General features: G+C 37.9%; 1 protein-coding gene across 3 annotated transcripts in view; it reads right to left on the minus strand.

Moving 5' to 3' along the window:
* Positions 1-19,995, minus strand: part of MLLT3 (MLLT3 super elongation complex subunit) — a 295,635-nt gene extending 275,640 nt beyond the window's left edge. The window contains exons 1-2 of one of the 3 annotated variants that reach the window (XM_066368259.1): positions 19,617-19,995; positions 16,992-17,172 (exon numbers count right to left, since the gene is read on the minus strand). In XM_066368259.1, coding sequence (XP_066224356.1) covers positions 16,992-17,172; positions 19,617-19,706 — 271 coding nt within the window. In that variant the 5' untranslated portion in view covers positions 19,707-19,995. Of the gene's footprint in view, positions 1-16,991; positions 17,173-18,096; positions 18,210-18,553; positions 18,807-19,616 lie in introns of those variants that run through there. The other 2 variants (XM_066368260.1, XM_066368262.1) reach the window with 2 other exon arrangements.
* Positions 19,996-21,062: the final 1,067 nt, after the last annotated feature.

Raw genomic sequence — 21,062 nt, forward strand, 5'->3', positions numbered from 1 at the left:
CATTGCTATAAACGGTTGAGCCACAAATCTTTGATTCTATCAGTGAAGAAAACTGCAGAATTCAGACTACTTTATATGACCTAAAACAACGGTAATAATTTCAATAAAAGAAACAAACTCAGTTCCACAAGGATTACAATTTTCTACCCAAAACTACTTACATTGTTTAAAATAAACAGCTCTCTTATCATCCAGTTATTACCAACACTTCTGAGATACCTACTCCTAAACTCTTCTCCACTTCGCCTATGGAACACAGGTATTTCAGGCATGTAACCATAAATATCTGTTAGAAGCCCAATAGTCTTCAGAAAAAAAATTACTTTTCTGAAGAATGTAAGGGAAACAAAGTAATCAAATCAATCACCCAACAAAGTTATCACTATGGTTAATAACCATAGGTTCATACTAAAAAGAAACTCCAAAATAATTACAGACAAGTTAAGGAGGAACAGTCAGGACTGCAACATTCCCCATTTCAATATTTACAATATGTAAGTAAATATAATGTTTTATTCAAGCAAATCTACCTACAGAACAATTTGTTTTACAAATGGCATTCTTAATCCAGTATTTAAATTGTATTTCCAATCCTGTTTAGTTTCACAAAGGTATGGCCCAAATCAATTTTAGTAAATGTCAGGTCAATATACACTTATGCTACAGGTAAGAGATAATGATTATAAGGATATCTGATATACTTTCTTTCTTTGTGTGTGTGTGTGTGTGTGTGTGTCAGAGACAGAGAGAGTCAGAGAGAGGGACAGATAGGGACAGACAGACAAGAAGGGAAAGAGATAAGAAACATCAATTCTTCGTGGCTCCTTAGTTGTTCATTGATTGCTTTCTCATATGTGCTTTGACCTGGGGCTACAGCAGACCGAGGGACCCCTTGCTTGAGCAAGCGACCTTGGGCTCAAACCTGATGAGTCCGCGCTCAAGCTGGTGACCTCAGCGTCTTAAACCTGGGTCTTCCACATCCCAGTCCAGCACTCTATCCACTGCGCCACCGCCTGGTCAGGCATATACTTTCTGATTATAACAGATCCTATATTTTACTCTATTGCAAGAAGAAATATTGCTTCAGCTACTTAACATTCCAAAAGAACTATTAGGTGTTGATTTCTAAATAGAAAAATTAGAGAAAAAAAAAATCTATGAATTTTAAAATACACTACAAATGGGTATTCCTGAGTTGACATTTAGATGAATGGCTTACTTGTTCTAAAAAGTAAACTTTAAATAGTAGGTTATATGTTACTTGTAGGGATTTAAACCATAAATTCTTCAAATAAAATTAAAGAAATTGGTTTGCAAGTAATTAACAATGGGACTTCAAGAATATAAAGCTATCTCTATACATTCTCTCAGGAATTTAACTGGTTATGTTCAATATAATACTTAGTGGGTCTTGGAGCTCACTGCCTATAAAATCTCCCATGGAGATTCAAGACCACCCATTGAAAATAGTACAGCATTACTGCCTCAAGCAAGAAGCTGGTACATAGGACTGGTTATTCAAGTCTTTTAAATACTATTTTATTGAGGGATTGTGGGAGGTGGGGGAGGAGGAGAAGGGGGATTCATGAGTGGTGGGGGGAGGTAAACTCAGTCAGAAAAAAGCAGTAATTTCTTAAGCAGAGGTTCCTGTAGTACCCCCCAACTTCTCATCACCCCTGCCTTTGAAATAGCTACATAAACAAAGTAATGAGTGCTCAATTTCAGAGGGAATTACATTATACTCCATTTGAACAGGCTACAAAGTCCTTTTATTTGAAAAGCTGCTTCTCCTCTGTTGTAAACAATTTTACTCCGCACTAATTTCAGACAAGAGAAGATGGCTAGGGAGATGGAAGGTGGGGTTAGGAAAAACTCAAGTGTCCTTCGATGCCTAAAATAGTTGATCCAATAAAGATCCTTTAGGAAAAAAAAACTTTAAGTCTATTATTTTTTTCTCCAAGTAAGCAAATCATACAGGAGAGCTTTTCTTTTCTAGGGTACTGCACCCTGTCTCTTTAAATTGCAGGCCTGCCCCATTTCCCACGCATTCAATGGAAGCAACACGTTTGCTGGCCTCCAGCCCACAATGTCAAGTAGTTTTCTTGCTATTGAATTTCAAGATTATTCTTTTGGATCATTTGCCCTTTAGTTTTAAGTACACCAAAGCAAAAATAATGTCCTCCTACAATAACATAAAGAAAACCCTGAGGTCTTTACAAGTCTACAAGTAGAGAACACCTTACCTGTTAGTTCCTCTTTCACTGCAAAATGTGCTCCCATCCTATATACTCAAAATAAGAGCCATTTATATATTATCTTGGTCTAGTTTAGCTCTGTCTGTCCTATAATAAAATTATATGAGTATATTTTATTTAATTTAGTATCAAATTTGGAACTCTAACAAACAACTTGCAATATTCAAACCAAGTTCCCCTATTACTCAAAATCCCAACTCTTCACTTGGTCTCTCAGGTATTTCATTAGAAAGAGTTTTTAAGCAATTATTTTATTTTCTATATTTGCAGTTAAGACATCTACATAAACTAATTTAATAATAAAAATAGCAAGCAAATACTATGAGCTGTAGTCATGGTGCCAAAGATTTTATTTTCCTCATTCTCATACACACCTTAACTCTAAAGAAAGAAATCAGGTGACTATGAACCCCATTTGAATTCTTTCAAAAGGAGCAGAAATAGTTAAATAAAAAATTTATTAGAACTAAATTAAGCCCATGTAAAATAATGTTATTCCAAATGCTAGCAAATAGAACTTAATGTAGTAATTTTGTTCCAATGGCTAATAAAGAAATGTTCAGATCACAAATATCAATTTTTGTTATTCATATTCTAAGGTGGAGTTTAATCTGGCTAACTGTAATTTATGAATTTTATAAAACCATATAATACAGACTTATTTTTATCTAATAGGGTTTTGCTCTGTATTTGAGCAAGTATACTTTTTTTTTTAATGTTTACTTTATTGATTTTAGAGACAGAGGAGGGGAGATAGAGACAGGAACATTGATTTGTTCCTGTATGTGCCCTGACCAGGGATCGAATCAGCAAACTCTGTGCTTCAGGACGACGCTCCAACCAACCGAGCCATTTAGCCAGGACTGAGCAAGTAGCAAGTATATTTTTAATGGCTATTTTTAAAAATATTATAAAGGTAAAGATATATCTCACAGGCAGTAATATCGTGGACTACATCAGAACAATTTTACATTACAAATTTTAGATGACACCTTTTAAGACAACTAAAATTAAATCTCTCGTTTTACAGAAATTATTACTTTTAGTTATGTTTAAGGGATATTCATATCAATCTATCTGCACTATATAGGGTGGGGCAAACAGATTTAGGATTGTCCGTGTGGAAAATAATAAAATATTGAATTGTTTCACATACATAATAAAAATTAAACTGTATTGAATAATAAAAATAAAAATTAAGCTATAATTTTGTTTTATATACAAGGTGGGGCAAAAGTAGATTTTAGCTGTATGTGAAACAGTTTATTATTGTATTACTTTCCATATGAACAACTATAAACCTACTTTTGCCCAACCATGTATCTTAATAGTATTAAAGCTGTTTTATTACTCAAATATTATTTTTGTATAGTTATGCATCAATTCCCCATCCAAAAAGGACCACTTCTCACCTTAACTTACTACATATTATTTTTGCCTTGGTTTTAGTAGTAGTTTTGAGTGCATTTTATTTCTCATAATTAATGTTTAACTTCCAAAATATATACTAGAAATGGGTCTTTATTTCCAATTACAGATCCCATTTATTCTTTTTTTTAATCACCTGATTTTATTGATTTTGAGAGAGAGAAATACAGGAACAGAGAGAAAAGAAGGAGAGAGGATGAGAAGCATCAACTCATAGTTGCTTCACTTTAGTTATTCATTGATTGCTTCCCATATGCCTTGATGGAGGGTAGAGGAGGGAGGTAGTGTGAGGGCTCCAGCCAACTCAGTGACCCCTTGGCTCAAGCCAGCAACCTTGAGCTCAAGCCAACAACCTTGGGTTTCAAGCCAGCAACTTTGAGATCATGTCAAGCACTCAAGCCAGTGACCCCGTGCTCAAGCTCACAAGCCCATGCTCAAGCCTGCAACCTTGGAGTTTTGAACTTGGGACTTCACCCTTCTAGTTCGATGCTCTATCCACTGTGCCACCACTGGTCAGGCCAGATCCCATTTATACTTAACTCCATCATCATATATCTAAACATGGTAAGAGCCATTTAATTTGTAGTCAATTTTAAAAATCAGATTTACACTCTGAAAGTATATATAACACTACACATCAAGATAAACATATTAACAAAGTTGTACTCATCAAGACTCCATAGGAAAAAAAAATAAAAAATTCTCCATTCCTAAGTACTCCAAAAATGTATACTGTACTTAATATTAAATATGGTTGTGTTTCTGTTACAAAGAATACCTTATATGAATCATGTACTTATAAATCAGGTTAATCTGGATAATTTTACAACTGCAATATAACAACAATAATTAAGAAAGTAAAGAACATCATTTACATAAAACTTACAATCAATTTATGAAACATTGTACATATACTTATAGTGATTATTAAAAGAAAACACTCAAAGTGACAAAGTGATTGAAACTTTTCATAACAAAATATAAAAATGTTTATTGGGAAAACAAGTCCTGTACATGATCCAAATAATATTACTTAAAAAAAAAAAAAAGCTTATTATAAACATGTTTATATCTACTTTTATCTAGCTTTACTTTCACATAAGATGTCATTCAAGAAAGCTTGAAAAATCCAACAAATTTTACTAATGAAGAGAATTTTCTGATAACCCACTTCCCAGAGATAACTTCTATTAATATTTTACTATAGTATTTTCTTCCCATCTTTTTACTCATATATTTTTATCTATCATACAAGTCTCAAAATGTGGATAAAGATGAACAATTTTAATACGAAGAAAATGGACTAAATTAAGTACTAAAATCAATGATGATAAACCCAAAAAAGAGCCTGCACAAAATGACACTATGTCAAGTAGCATTTACTACAAGCTACTGTGTAGCCTTTACAACATTCTCATATTTGCTGCCCCCTTTAAAATCTCTACATTTGAATATTTTTATGTAAATTGAATCTATAACTCTAGTCATTAGACAACACCCTTTAACACACTGAAGTGATAACTAGAATTATTTTTCTTTGATCTAAAAGTTTTGCAAGCTATTGCAAGTAATGAGTGGAAAAGTACTTGCTTTTCAAGACAACTTCAACTTTAATGATATAGAAACACAAATAGTGATCTGAAAACAAGATACTTCATAAAAGCAAATTGAGCACAAAATGTCAAGTTCTAGGCTACAATATATGAGATACAGAAAATAAATAGATAGGTCAACTTTCATGAAAAATTCAATGATCTAATGACCTGATAAAGAACCCCTAAAGTAGCAGTTTCAGATCTGGCAGGATGGCTCAGTTGGTTAGAGCACTATCCAGAAGCACATAGGTTGCCAGTTAGTTCTCCGATCAGGGCACATACAGGAACAGATCAATGTTCCTGTCTTCCTGTTGCTCTCTCTCCATTTCTCTCTCACTAAAATCAATTTAAAAAATTAAAAAGAAAGATTTTTAAAGAACTAGTTTCAAATAAAATAGGGTGTCTTGAGTTCTTAGAATGCTCTAACCTACAAGTAGTTGATGGATGGTGTAAATGGCACCATTATAATCAGAAAGTCATTTTTCTTTTTTTTTTCTTTTTTATTAATAGAGGTAGATAGGCAGAGACAGACTCCCAGATGCACCCAAACTGGATCCACCCAGCAAGCCCCTTACCAGACAATGTTCTGCCTGTCTGGGCCCTGCTTCGTTGCTCAACAACCAAGCTATTTTAGCACCTGAGGCAAAGCTATATAGCCATCCTCAGAGCCCAGGGCCAACTTAGCTTGAACCATTCGAACCATGGCTATGGGTGGAGGAGAGAGAAAGAGACTGGGGGGTTGGGAGAGAAGCAGATGGTCCTTCTCCTCTGTACCCCTGACCAGTAATCAAACCTGGCTTCCATGCATTGGGCCGATGCTCTATGCTGAGCCAACTGGCCAGGGCAGAAAGTAACTTTTCATAACCAAAATTTCATCACTTATTAAGTTAAATACCCATGTTATCTTCTACTTCCCTATTATTACAGCCAGTCTTTTAACCATTTTACTGTTTACTCACCATTAAAACAAAAAGTTAAAATTCCAATATTAAGAAGTTCATATCAACATTTTGTTTACAGAAAGTCATTCTCCACACTTATGAAAGGTGAGAAATTAAATATAGCAGCACACACCATTGTCTAGCATGACAACAAACAAATATACAGATGATTGCCAATAAATGCTAGTTATTTTATCATTATAAAAAGACTAGATCAATGACACTCTCAGAATTTATCCTTTTTTAAAAACTAAGAAAAGAATAGTATATCAGAGCTGGAAAAGCCCACAGAGTTTATTCATTCCAAACACATCTCCTCTACCTCCCAGGCCAGGGCCTTTACTGCTTGCATTGCTAAATACTGTTCCCACCAGTTACTGGAATACATCTGACTCCTATTTTTAAAGCTAAAAGGCTAGTTGTATTTCATGCACCAAGTAGTAAAAAAAAAAAAATGATAGACCTGGCCAAGTCTTTCAAATTTGTGTCTGGCCTTTAAAACAGCATCCAGAATAGATGAAGGAAAAATAAGGGAGAAAAGGAGAAAAATCCATTTTGTCTATAATATAAGCTAAAACACATTCTAGAAAATGTGATTCTGAGCCAACACAATGTTCCCTACAAAATTCAAGCGGTGGTTCTGTTTGCACAAAGTCAATTTTTAGAGGTACAGAAGAATTGAGATTTAGAACAGTGAGTAATAATTTGCTACTTAGGGGAGTGGAAACTCAAGTCTGCATTCAAACACTCTTTTCCTGATTTGCACTACCTTTATGTTACATTGTTGCCAGAAACGTCCTATATCTATATTACACTGATGATCAAAGGTATGAGTATTGCCTACAGTGATAATATAGGTCCCATCTCATCTGATGTGTACCTCTCCTGCAATACAGAAGAAACATCAGATACGTACACAAGGAGAGGTGAGTGCTGGACCTTACGTGATCATGCTATATTCACTGTATGATGAAGAAGGTAGTTTCCCACTGCTCCTTACTATTTTTATGCAGGTAGGAAAAGTCATACAACAAGTATCTCTGATAAGACAAATGTTATTCAACATTTTGAAGAATCCACCCCGCTAAAAGCAACCAAATCCCTACAGCCTAAACTCTTTAATTTTCACTGAGACACTACAAAACAGCTGCTAATAATACAGGAACAGAAAAGAAATGAAATAGAAGAAACAATTTTCTAAAATAGAAAAATACTTTTTCAATACAAAGAAAATTTTCATTATTCAACAACTCATATTAATGTATTACAGTATTTTGGGTAAAAGGTATGGATATCATGAAGTCTACAATGAACCTTGTTTATAAGCATTCAAAATGTTACAAATGTTTATTAAAATAAATTGATACCAGGCATAATATGACACTAATCTCTCCCAATACCATCCTGGAAGGGAGGAGAAAGAAAAACAGCATAAAACCTATTTGCAAAAGTTAAAGGCATCATGCAGACTAAATTTATATCTAGAAATATCGAGGGGCAAGTAAATCTCCCTACTCTCTAAGCTACTGCTATTGTTATTAATATTTTAGGAAATTCTAATGTATATTTTGCTTTTTAAAATCAATACATACACAGAGCATTTGGCCTGGTATTGATAGGAAAATAACTAACTAATGATTTCTGCTGGAAAGGAACAAAAAAAAAACTACATTTGGTAAAATAAAATATTTTATAATTTATTTGATCTGAGATTATCAGTCTTCTAACATGGGTAACAATCACTTATAAACATTACTTTAAATAAAAGGACCTTAGAATTAAGTTCAAAATAAGCCATAATGTTTCTTAATAAAAAATGATGGTGCATTGATTCTATCCAAAAAGTTAATTGTTAACTACAGCATACCTACTAAATCACATCTAAATACTAGTTTTATCTTTTTAGAAATTCAATAATAGCTTTCTTCAGGCCTCAACCACTGCAAACTTATCCCACTTAAAAGAATTAGGTCATGAAACATAATGTCAGTAAATGTTCTGCATCTTTCATGGAATTACAATTCTAAGGGAGAGAGGGGACTGCAGGGGGTAGAAATATCAGGGGATCTACCATTCAGTAACAATTTTTCCTCATGATTTAATTATATACACAAACACACATACATACAAATAGAAACTTCAAATAAATCCATAAAATAAATTTGATTTTGCCTGAAAGTAGCTATAGAACTTCTTCCTTTTAAACAGTATCTACCATGATATTACCACTTAATTAAATCCTAGATCATGTATACAAAAGCAGTTATTGCTGAACATTTGTCTGCTAATATAAGTGAATAATTACTCAAGTTTTAAAAGTAAACATTTACCACCATTTATTACTAGTTATCTTTGCACTGGCACACTTGTGACTCATTGTGTCTACATGCAAGATCACTTCACATTTCTAGGCTGCTGATTGAAAGTAAAATGAGAGGGTAAACAAAGATGAAGAATCTCAAGTGTCCTTTCCAGCTCTAAAAGACACAAGCACATTGAAGGCAGGGAACTCTTCTTTCTCTTACTTATATCTCCCCCAATCCTTTCACTGTATTTTGCACCTATAGAGTCTATTGGTTAAGCACATTACCGGGACCACAAATTATATTTTTAAAGAAAACCCCAAAATCAAACAGGCAAGCAAAACAAAATAGATACATAATTTTGACACAATTAAAAAATTGTACATGATAAAAAAGATACCATACATTAGGCTACAAGAGAAAGAAAGATAAATAGGAAAGATCTTTTCAACACAAATAAAGGATTAAACATCCTAAAAATAAATATAAAAATAAGGTATCTTAAAACATCCAACACTAGCAAAGGATATAGAAAAAATAGTACTCATTCCCTGTAAAGGTATAAATTGTCACAACTACTTTGTAGAGCAAACTGACAATGTCTAGTACCAATGAAAATGAACCTTCAACTCAAATTCTAGGCTTATATCCAAAATCATTTGCACAAGGTAACATCTACAAAGACGTTCAGTTCACTTCACAGACTGGAAAATTACCTATATATTCCTTAACAAGGGAACAGAGAAGTAAGTATAAATCATATTCCTACAATGAAATACTAAGCAGAAGAAATTAAAGGGAACGAATTGGCTCTCTGTAGGTGAAGTATGGAAAGGTTCAAAAACATAGAGTGTGTGAGGGGAGAGCAACATGCAAAATTTATTCACTCATGAAAATGTTCTAGAATTAAATACAGTAGTAGCAATTATTGTACAACCTTGTGAATGTATAAAACCCACTGAATTTGCCTGACCTGTGATGGTGTGGGAAAGCATTTGACCTGGAACGCTGAGGTTGCTGGTTCGAGACCCTGGGCTTGCCTGGTCAAGGCATGTGTGGGAGTTGGTGCTTCCTGCTCCTCCCCCCTTCTCTCTCTCTTTCCTCTCTAAAATGAATAAAGTCTTTAAAAAAACAAACCCCACTGAATTTTACACTATAAAGGGGTGAATGTTATTTACATGAATTATATCTCAATTTAGAAAATGATTCACCTGGTAGGATACTCTTTATGAATATTTTAAAACACAGTACCCTATTTTTTTTAGTAATATAAGTGTGCAAAGGTAGATAAATAGATGGAAAAAAAGCTGAAGAATTGGAAGAAAAGGTTGAGAAGCATGTGAAAATTTTAGCTGAATCCGTAGTACTTAATTCCCTAAAATAAAACAAGGAAGCAAATATAATAAAATGTAAATACTTTCATTCTTGGTAGTGGGGATCTGAATTCTTTTTTTTTTTTTTTTTTTTTTTTGTATTTTCCTGTATATTTTTTTAAATAGAAATACAAAAAGGGGAAAAAACAGGCATATCACAAGTGACAAATAATAAATATGCAGTACTTACACAAAGATATGTATCAGTACTAATCAAATAAATGCAAATTAAAATGAGGTATTATTTCATCCAGCAGATTAGCAAAAAAAAATTTTAAATGCTATTATCCATGACCAGGTAGCTCGGTTGATTAGAGCATAGTACCTATATGCCAAGGGCGCAGGTTCAACCCACAATCAGGGCACATGTAAGAAACAACCAATGAATGCATAAAATAAATGGAACAACAAATCATTATTTCACTCTCACTCTCTCTCAAATCAATAAATAAATAAATTTAAAAATATAGCATTAATTCTCAGTACTGGCAACCATGTGGGGAAATGGGTAATCTCCCAAACCCCAGGAAAGCATAAACTGGTACAATTTTTTTGGAGTAAAGTGTGATAATACATATCAAAATTTACAATCTATATACTTTGACTCACCTACCACCCTTCTGGAAATTTAACATAAGAAAACTACTGAAAAGCCATAAAAATTAATGTCAAGGATGTTCACATAGCATTATTCAGATCAAATTTGAACTGAGAACAATTTAAATGTCCAAATAATATTCAAATCTATATTCAATGTAATACCATAAAATTCAGCTTTAAAAACATGTTATTCCATTATATATCATGAGGATAGGAATGTTCATCTGTGTTTTATCCCGAGCTCCTTGAAATGTTCTAGGAACACAGGAAGAGTTCCAAAAAACATGTGTTGAATGAATTAATGTTAATTTATAGTTGGTTAATATTTGTGTGTGTGCATAGATATAAAGATATAAACAAAATATTAATTATAGTTATATATGAAGAATTTGGGGGTAACTCCTTTTTATGTCTATATAACTTTTCTATAATGAACATATCTATAAACTAGCAAATAGCACAATGTCATTTGCATGCAAAAATAATATGGGTTCTTCTTAAAAGATGCTCTATACAATTGTACAATGTAACTTCTCAATCTCTGTGATATTAATATCAAAAGTTTTCTTAAAAATTTAAGAACTACCTGTAATATCACCGATGGGAAATTATTTATCCAAGAACTCTTTTCAGACAAATTATAGTCCCAAAAGTGAATACAGCACTACAAATAAGAATAAGGAGAATCACAAAATATAAGAGAATAAAAGATGAAAGCATCCAAATATATGTTATTAGAAAGGGGATGAACTAAACAGAGAGATTCTGGACACACACACACAAAACAAAATGTTTTAAAAGAATATTAATTTGTATCACTGAAACAAGAGAATTTCTCTTTCTGCATGTTAGCTTCTTCTCTGACAAGTAAAAATAAACTCAAACAGAAAGTGTAAAAACCAAAAGAACAAAATATAGAGGTCTATATTATTTCCATTAGGACAATGTGAAACATTGTTTCAGAGACCAAAAATATTTTACAATCTGGTCAAATAGATTAAATCCACTAAAATTCCGTAATCTACTGAGTTCTTGCTTAATTTTATAATTAGTATAATTGTGTTTAACATCTTCCCTCATCCCCAAGTATCTAAGCTTTCCCAAATTCTCTTTTGAAGACTTAAGATGAGATTAAAATAAAATAAAATAAAATATTCCACATTTTAGAATTATAAAAGCTGTATTAAGTAGTAGGGGTCATCTGTAATAAGTGACCAGAAAAGAGTTGAAGGACTAAGGTCGGTTCATTGAGGACACTGGAAGGAAACTTCAAAGAACCAAAAGAAGGAACAAAGGATCTTTAAGGTAAAATTATGAAACCGACTGATACCCCTAACCCTGTCTACTTCACAGAGGTAATTCTACAAAGAGGGTCACCTAAAATAATAGATGTAAAAGGCTTCTACAGAACATAGGTAACACAGCATAAAATGGACAGTGCTGTTAAGCATAAAATATAGCCAGTAAAACCCATTTGAGATTTCATTTTCTGGGGGGAAAAAAAGGTAATTGTTACACTAAAATTTAACCATGCAAATGCCTTGGAAGATTTATTTTTTTTCTTTCCATTAAATGAGTGTTTTATTAGCAACAATAATAATGGTTTCAAAAAATCAGCTTCTACAAATTAATAGGGCAGTTTATCTGTGCCAGGTTGTATGCTGAATATTTTATATGAGAGGTTCTCTCGAGTATAGTCTGGTGACCCCATCATCCCCCAGACCTTTTCCAGGGTTTGGCAAAGTTAAAATTATTTTCATAACAACTCTAAGACACTATTTTCCTTTTTTCACTCTCATGCCCTGAGTGTACAGCAGAGTTTTCCAGAAGCTACAATGACATGTAATAACACAACAGACTGAATACAGAAGCACATAACAGGATCCAGTTGTCTATTAAACAAAACATTAAAGAGACTTGCACACAAAAAAGTAAAGCAATGCTACTCTTTCCACTCTTCCTTTTGTTTGAGAATTTGTTTAAAATATCTCAGGTTTAATATCTAATACAGTAAATATTAATAGATAGAACTTGCACAGAATCAAGTTCTTTGGAATCCTCAACTTTTAAGTGTAAAGGAGTCTGGAGACCAATAAATTTGAGAACAGCTGATTCATATTTAATCCTCAACTTGTGAGGTTCTGGTTCTATTCTATCTATTCCCTTAACACAAATGAGAAAAAGACAAACATGACTTGCTCAGGATCACACAAAGTGTCTCTTAAATCAGCATTTGAATCCAAGTCGGTAAATCCTAATCTTAACCACTGAGCAACAATATATACTCAAGATAGTTAAAGATCACTTTTAAATAGTTACATGTCAATCCCTGTTTAACAGGCAATGTTCTATACTGGGTCTTTACCTTTTGTCTTTCAGACTTAAAAGTAATGAGAGCTTATTGGAGTGCTTTGAATATAATATATAAAATTAACTTTTTTTAAAAAAAGTCAAACACTACAAAAATAACCTCCATTACCACCAGCACCATAGGCACTGTCTAAAAAAACTATTGGTAAGAATCTGTGCCCAGTCATCCAGGACTTATATACACACATATACTTTTTATCTGTTTAAGCACATTTTTTTAATGGGTCACACTGACATAGCAACTTGCCTTGTTTCACTTGAAGATCTTCCTGTATCTACAAATAGATTTCCCTCTTTTTTTTTTATAGATTACCATCATTTACTTCTACCCAGTTGAGGTCCCCTATATGGCTTGCTATTAAAAAACAGTCACAAGAAATATGTTGTATCTTGGTCTAGTTGTGAAACCATATCTAGAAAAATCCCAGAAGTAAAATTCTGGGTCAAAGAGTATAAACATCTAAAATCTTATTAGATTTTACCAAATGCCCTCCAAAATGTCTATGCCAAATTTACATTCACACTAATGCGTATGAGATTTTCTCCAGTAACTGAGGTTTTAGGTGCTTTAGAAAATTACACTATATGTTGCTTCAAAATGCCAAGTAATAAAACTGTTCTCACTGGTCTTCCTAATTGCAACAGAAATCTACACAAATCTTATTAACACTCACTGAATGCATCAGTATAGTCTTATATCTTTATTTTTTCCTTACACCTTTTAAAGGCCCCAGAAAAGAAAATACACCAGGTGCACAATATCTGCAACCAGTAAATCCTCAAATTTTAGATACCCTGATAAAAAGTTATTCAAATTATTTCATAATACTATTTAACACAGCTCAGAACTACACAGTAAAAGCTGGGCTCAAACACTTAAATCAAAGGAAAGTTATAAATGTGGATTTATTATGCTTTATCTGCCTACTTAAAGGACTAAGGCTACAAATATAAAGCTATCAAATCATACCAGTGGCCAAATTAGCTTACATAAACTAATAAGCACCAGATTTCATATCATAAATGTCAGTAGAACAGATTGAAATAGTAAAGACGGCTGTAATTGAAAAGAAAGTTCATTCAAATTCACATCATACTGAAAATAAAAACATTAATATTTTAAATAAAATGTTTTGAACGTAACTATTCATTTCAGTCATATCAGGCTATTATAAATCTTTGGTACTAATAAATAAGATATGGTATTTTTCTTTTTGCAAGTAGATAGTTTTAAAATGCATTACTCTGACCTGCAATTCTGCAACAGCTAATGGATAGTCCAGGCTTCACCATTTCCTCAATATCTCTTTTTTTAAGACTTTGTGTTAGTAGTTTTAAATTTCAAGTCTCCAATACATTTTTGGGACAGAGTAAAACCTCATTAATTCGAGTCTAATTAGTTCAATTCTGAAATGGTATATGTAATTCTCATTAGGCAACAAGTTGATAATACTCTAATTTCTTCCCCTACAAGTTCTCATATTACTGTGAAATAAAGGAAATCAACCTGAAAATTAATTCACATTTTCAAACCAAAGATTCATGAAACTAAGCACTCATCCATCTCTGTGCCTAAGGAGTGCAACCTCATTTCTAAGGGCCACCTCTGTCTATCTGCTACTGTAATAGTTAAGTGACTTGACTTGTTATTAATAGCCATTCAGAGTTTAGAGTATATACATTCCTTTTAAATATTTTGTAACTCAGATTTTTCACAAAGCCATTTTTGCAATTCCTCCCATTTCCAATCCTAACATTTATACATCTATAATATCACAAATATAGCACCTTAAAGGGTATAGAAATAGAAATGCCTGGCATTCTTATTCTGTGCCTATTCTTATCAGTTTTAAAGACATTTTAGGCCAAAAAATAAGTCCCAGGATTAAGTGGCATGTTTGGTGTTAAGTGAATTTACAACTATTCCCAATGAACAGAGAAACCTTCTCTTGCAATCTGAATCATGTGTAATTACAGTATGACAAGGTCTCTCCTGGGCTATGTAAGCTGGCATTTTTCCCAGGACTTGTCACATCATGGGAAGCACACATACAAATAAAAATCCAAAAATAAACATTTTATAACAATGGCTTATAGACTACATAAAGAAACTCCATAGTTAAGAATAAAAATTGAAGAGCCCAAAGGACAAGCTAACATCTCACTAGAGACATCTGGGAAGACATAGTACTATCAAGTGGCTTACCACGCCTAGAAACAACTACCAGGTATAGGCTCTGTGGGCAGCAAGCACCCTCACATTCCCTCAGGCTGGACAGAAAATCATTAGGTATGGGAAATAAAAAGGAAATCACTACACACACCCACAGGAGCAGAAAACAGTAGTGAAATATGGAGAGGTTGATCATCTTTAATTTCTTAATGCCAATTTGTTGATTGTTAAAGCACCTAAACAAAGTTATCTTGAAAGCTACATCTTGTGACAACTGACTTTGTTTTCCTAATTCAATAAACGTGGCTGTTTTTGTTAAATGTATTTCACCTCGAAGTGAGTAGCAGCCAAGGAGTCATAATAGTGTGTACCAAGGATCTTAGAAGGTGGTTTCTTTTGTTTCAACTCCTCCGCAGTGGCTCTATGAACACATGGAAAAGGAAGAGTGAGATTCTAAGCATCATACACATATAGTGACAGAAACTTGACAGTACTCATCACAGTTTTGAAAAACTGTGAATATAATATCCCTGGCTATATTTTGATAGAAAGTGCTAACAAAATCTAAATGTTATTTCCTATAGGCCATGCATATTCCTACCCCTCTATTAGAAGCTTGATTCATTTATTAACCATCCAGCAAAGCCCATCAAATTCAACTGTTCAAGTTTCAAGAGGAGCTATAAAACAAACGACTAAAGGCAAAACATACAATCTACATCCCATTACATGAGCTCTGGAAACAAAAATAAGCATTAACACAAGCCTCTGCAACCTCTAAGGCACACAGCATTTCCCTTTATTCTATCTCTGAATGTTCAATAATTTCCAAGTAGCTCTAAGCAGAACGGATTTATTATGATGTTACCCTAAGAAACTGCAGGAGTTCTAGATGCCAATAAAGATTACGGATCAAATGGAAGGTAACTACTAACCATTGTGTCGACTTAGATAAATAAACCTGCTCACAAACAAAGCACCTTATTGTATTTATATTGTTACCTCCACTAATCCAACTAAAACAACCAGACAGTAGCTTTCCAGAGGCTGTAGGGAATAGAAATCAGGATTTCCCAAACCCTTTCTCAGTTTCTTTTAAAATAACACACGGTTTCTTTTCTTCAAAACTGTCTATCCTTTATGGAAACTGTTTGGGATCCAAAGGCTCAGCAGGATTATGCAAACTAGACACCAAGGCTAAAATCCAAGGTGGGGAAGGACTGAAACACAGGGCAAGACAACCCCGGTCCTCTGAAACTTGGACTCAACCTTTGCAGGGACCTTCTTCCCCGCAGATCACATGGGGCTGACATTTCGGAAGGTTGTTCAAAATCGAATGCGCAATCAAGTGCCATCGCTGGATAAGAACGAGTAAGTCTCCCAACTAAACATAAAATCCTGGCTGTGGAGGCTAGGGGTGGCTAACCCACAAAAGAAAAATTCTATGACAACTGGTGATCAATGTCTCATATATAGGAAGGAAGGCAGAAAAAACCTCAGAGGGGGGACTTCTTGAAATAGACGATAACTACATCCCAGGCATTCTCTGCCTATTTAACACAGGTAAACCTCAATTTCACTAAAATGAAAAAAGGCTCAAGCTGTTCATTCCTTCCAGCCCCACTCCCCACACCTCCAAATACAACAACTAATTGCACCTTCCCCACAGAACCCGCGGTAACCCCAGAGGACCGGTGAGGGCTGGCTTGGGATGAATAAACACTCGACACCTGACGGTCCTTTCTCTGCTGTGACTTTCACGAAGCCGAAGTCGCGCGCGCAGGCGGGAGCCGGGTCCTGGCCAGCGCGGCGCCGCGCACCCGGGTCCGAGGTTCCGCGGGCGAGCGCGACGCGGGAGGCGGGGAGAGAGGCAGGGGACCGCCGGGCCAAGCGATTGTTTCCTCCGTCAGCAAAGACATTTTTTATCAAGCTTCTTTTGTATTCGAGCCCTACCTCTTTTTGGCCTTGGAAAGCTTTCGTGCAAGTGGAAGACGACTTTCTCCACAAAGTGCTGTATGTTACTGTGCTCTGGGCCGCGCACGAACACCATCCAGTCGTGGGTGAAGCCCTCCACGGTGGGTTTTTTCCTCACCTGGGCGCGGTGCCCCAGCTCCAGCTTCACCTGCACGGCACACTGCGGGCAGCAGGAGAGACAGCCGTGAACAACAGGAAGGCGACCGTTCGACACTGCACATTGCGCCTGACATTTTTTTTTCCTTCTTCTTGAAAAGCACATAAAAGGAAACGGCTGTGCCCTCTGCATCCACGTTTCACGCGCGTGGGTGCGCACACCCCACACCCCCAAATACACCCCACTGGCTGGCCCGGCCCCCGGCGCCCCGGGCTCAGCATCCACACCCGCCAGGATTGTAACGGAATGTTACCCCCAATCGGGAAGGGGGTTCGGGGGTCAGGGGAATAAAGGAGAGCACACTCAGCTACTACAAGCACAACGCAAATGCATCGGAAACAAATTAGAAGACGATGCCCAGGCGGTTTCCCGGCATGGGAGGAAAGATAGCTGGGACTCCCAGGGAGGTTCGGGCGAGCCCCCTCCCCGAAAGTACCACGACGACCGGCACACGCCGAGGAAGTCTTTGTGTACGTGTGTGGTGTGCGTGCGTGTGGAGCGCTGTGCCAAGCTGAATGGAAACTACAGGCAGCCTCTGCTGATGGGCACAAACTCCCGTGATCTTACCACGGGGTTTGTGCACAACAAAAATGAGACGTCGTCACACACATACACACGCCCGCAGGAAAACACGCCGAGGCATCCATAACTTAAGGGACCCCGTACCCTCAGCTGAATAGCCCCACGCGATCGGTGAGGCCAGTCTACCGGAGCCCCCGCAACACACTTCCAAGAGCCAAAGTGGCCCCAAAGTACCTCCCACCCACCACCACCCCCAAAAAATGAAATTCAGAAAGGCAGAGCGGCGGGCGGACAGCCACGGAGCCTCAAAGGAGCGCAACCCGGCGCGGGGGCAAAGTTGCGTGCGGCCCTGCCGCTGTCAGCCCGCACACTGCAGCTCACACACGCGCGCCGCGGAGAACGCACCATCGTAGCGGCCGCCGAGGCTGCTCACCGCGTCCCCGGACCGTGCCCGCGACTCCCAGCGGCGGCTGCGGCTGAAATATGGCTGAGTTATTATTCGCCTTCTTCCACCGTGTGTGTGTGTGAGTGCGCGCGTGTGAGCGAGAGTGCGCTTCTTGCGATTGCAAAGAGAAGCGAGGAGGGAGGGAGGCGCGGGGGGTGGAGGGGCGAGTGTGTGTGTGTGTGTGTGTGTGTGTGTGTGTGTGTGTGTGTGTGTGTGTGCGTGCGCGCCAGGGGGGGGGGGGAGGAGGGAGGGGAACGGAGGCTCAAGGAGAGAGGCAGCAGCTCCCTGCTAACCGTACCAACCTTTTTCTAATTGAAACCGCGGAGCGCTGGCTCTGTCTGGGCTGCGGTGGCGGCACAGGGCAAGGGAGGAAAGGGGAGAGGGAGATCTTTTATTATTATTTTTGCAAGTACTTACCGAGCTAGCCATGCCTGGGGGCCCGGAGGTTTGCTGGGGTGTTGTGAGGTACCCCCCTCCCCGCCCCCCTCAGCTGTAATTCATGAAGAAGCTGCTATGAATGAGAGCTCGCCCAGGAGCGGAGGGTAGATGGCGGACATTCTCTGCCTTTTTCCCCCGCGTTCGCTTGCTCGCTCGCTCGGTTATTAAACTCAGCCCCAAAAGCAAAAGCAGCAGCAGCAGCAGCAGCAGCAGCTCTAGGGCCAGAGGATGAGATTCCGGAGCATGCGCCGTGGCGCCTGACACCAGGGCTCCGAGCCTCAAGGGGCGGAGGGAGGGCGCGCGGGCGGGGCTGAGCGCGCGGGGAGGCCGAGCGAGCGAGCCAGGGGGAGCTCGAAACAGCCAATCAGCGGCCACCTCCCGAAACCCCGGCGGCCGGCTGAGCCACACTGGAACGCCCTGCTTAAAGTAACAGGTTCCTGCTGGGGGGTGGGGTGGGGAGGACGGCGAGAAAGGCCGGGCGGGGAGCGGGTATTGGAGTAGGGCGAGCGGCCAGCTGGGGAGCCATCCTAGCCCCTGAGTAAACTTCGTTCGCCCTACAATAAAAAACGGATTAAAACTACTGGAATGTAGCCACTGCCTAGAGCCCCCAGTAGCCGGAGAAGGGGTGTTAAATCAAGTCTTTGGCGTAAGTTAGTACGCTTGGGGGAGGGAGGGGGGCTTTCTTTTACTTTCCATCGCGTCTTTTTGTGGTTTTGTGCTGACGAGGCAAGAACTCACACCCAAACAAACTTAAAGACTGAGCAAGAGAAATACCATCCTACAAATAAGCATCAGAAAGCAATCGCTGGGACTGTTATAACCGGCAACAATCCCCTGGCCCCTTTCCCCATCCACTCACAGGCACCCTCCCCCGTACTCCCCGCCTTTTCGCCACTGCCACTGCCACTGCCGCCGAAAATATAAAAACGAAATGAACAAGAGAGAAACAAGAACGCTAGTTCCTTCCAAAGGAGCGCCTCCGCGTTGGTAGTCCACGACTGGGAGGCATCACAAAGCAGTGCCCAGGTGAAAGGCGAAATACCTGGGTGCGCCGGGTGCAGACCCTCCGGGACCGGGCTCGGAGTTGTTTTCTTCGGGATGTTTTCCTTCCTGACAGCCTCTTTGGTTGCATCAGAAAGTGGAGGATTGTCTTCTGAGGACTCGAGGGGTAACTGGGAGTCTTAAAATATCAGAAAAAGTTAATACTGGCTGTAATGTACATAAATTGGATTATAATCTTTAGGCGTATTGGTGACAGCCAACGTAATCCCATCTCTGGGTATTAATCCGGTTAGGTGCCCGAATGACAACCAGTCGCGGGAGTGTTCCCAGAGTCGCGCGCCTGTAACGTTCCCACTCGGGTTGTTTGGTCTCGGTTGCCGGGGATGGAACAGCGCAGCCACGCGTGGGGCGGAGTGAGGAATACTGACTAGCTTCCTTTAGCAACGCAGACAACCTTTACAGAGGAAACGGATAAGATCTAGACGATTGATTTGAAAGTGAAAGATGGGTGTAACTTTGGTTCGTTAAATAAAGATCCTTGCATCTTCCTAACCTTTTTTGCCGTCTTTATCTTTTTTCTTTTCTCCCCCTTTTCTCTCACCTCCCAATTTCTTGCTGTATTCCTTTGGCTTCATGCTCCTTTCCCTGTCTTCCCTCTTTACTTGCCTCTCTTCCCCTTTCTGGCTCAACATTCTTGCTTTCTTTTCATTCATCTTTCTTAAAACCACGAAAGCAAGTAAGCAAGTTGTCTCGGCCTTTGGATTAAAGAGAGTGATATAAGGGAAGGAGGTTACCTGGGGCATCCGAAAACTTTATTTTCAGTTCTTCCAGCTGTACACACACACACACACACACACACACACACACACACACACACACACTGAATCAGATTCAACCACTTCGGACCAACTTTAATTTTCAATGCAAGCCTCCAACTCAAATAGTTTGAACCTCTAAAAGTGATACTGTGCTCTCCTCCGCTTAAAACCGAGAAAACGTCTCTGGCTTAAGGACCCCAATTTCTGCCATCTCTCTATTGAATTTAAAAGCACAGGGTGGAGAGAACGACGGAGGGAATAAGCATTTTAATCCAAGTCCAAGGGCTTAGATTTCTCAACTGACCTACATGTACATAGATGGCATATCATCTTGTAGGTGTACCTGTAGGTGTGTGTGTATGTGCATATAAAGACTAAATTTATATACACGCAGACGAGCTGTGTGTTAGTATCTATGCGAAGGGTACACCTACTTGCTATGCATTATTAAATTTTTTATAAAATAATAAAACTGGAGAGAATTCCTTTGGAATAATAAGATTGGAAACTGATGGTTATCTGGATGTGCCATTGGTAAAGCCATTTTCTATAAGGCGGCAACCATTAGGCAGCCCGTGTAGCTCACCACACAGGTGAAAAACAACAATCCTACTCATTTAAATTGACTTAAGGGTTTGGCTGTCTTTCTTGGAATTTTCTCTTGTAAT

The sequence above is a fragment of the Saccopteryx leptura genome, chromosome 2 (assembly GCF_036850995.1).
Source record: "Saccopteryx leptura isolate mSacLep1 chromosome 2, mSacLep1_pri_phased_curated, whole genome shotgun sequence".
In the NCBI taxonomy this organism is placed as follows: domain Eukaryota; kingdom Metazoa; phylum Chordata; class Mammalia; order Chiroptera; family Emballonuridae; genus Saccopteryx; species Saccopteryx leptura.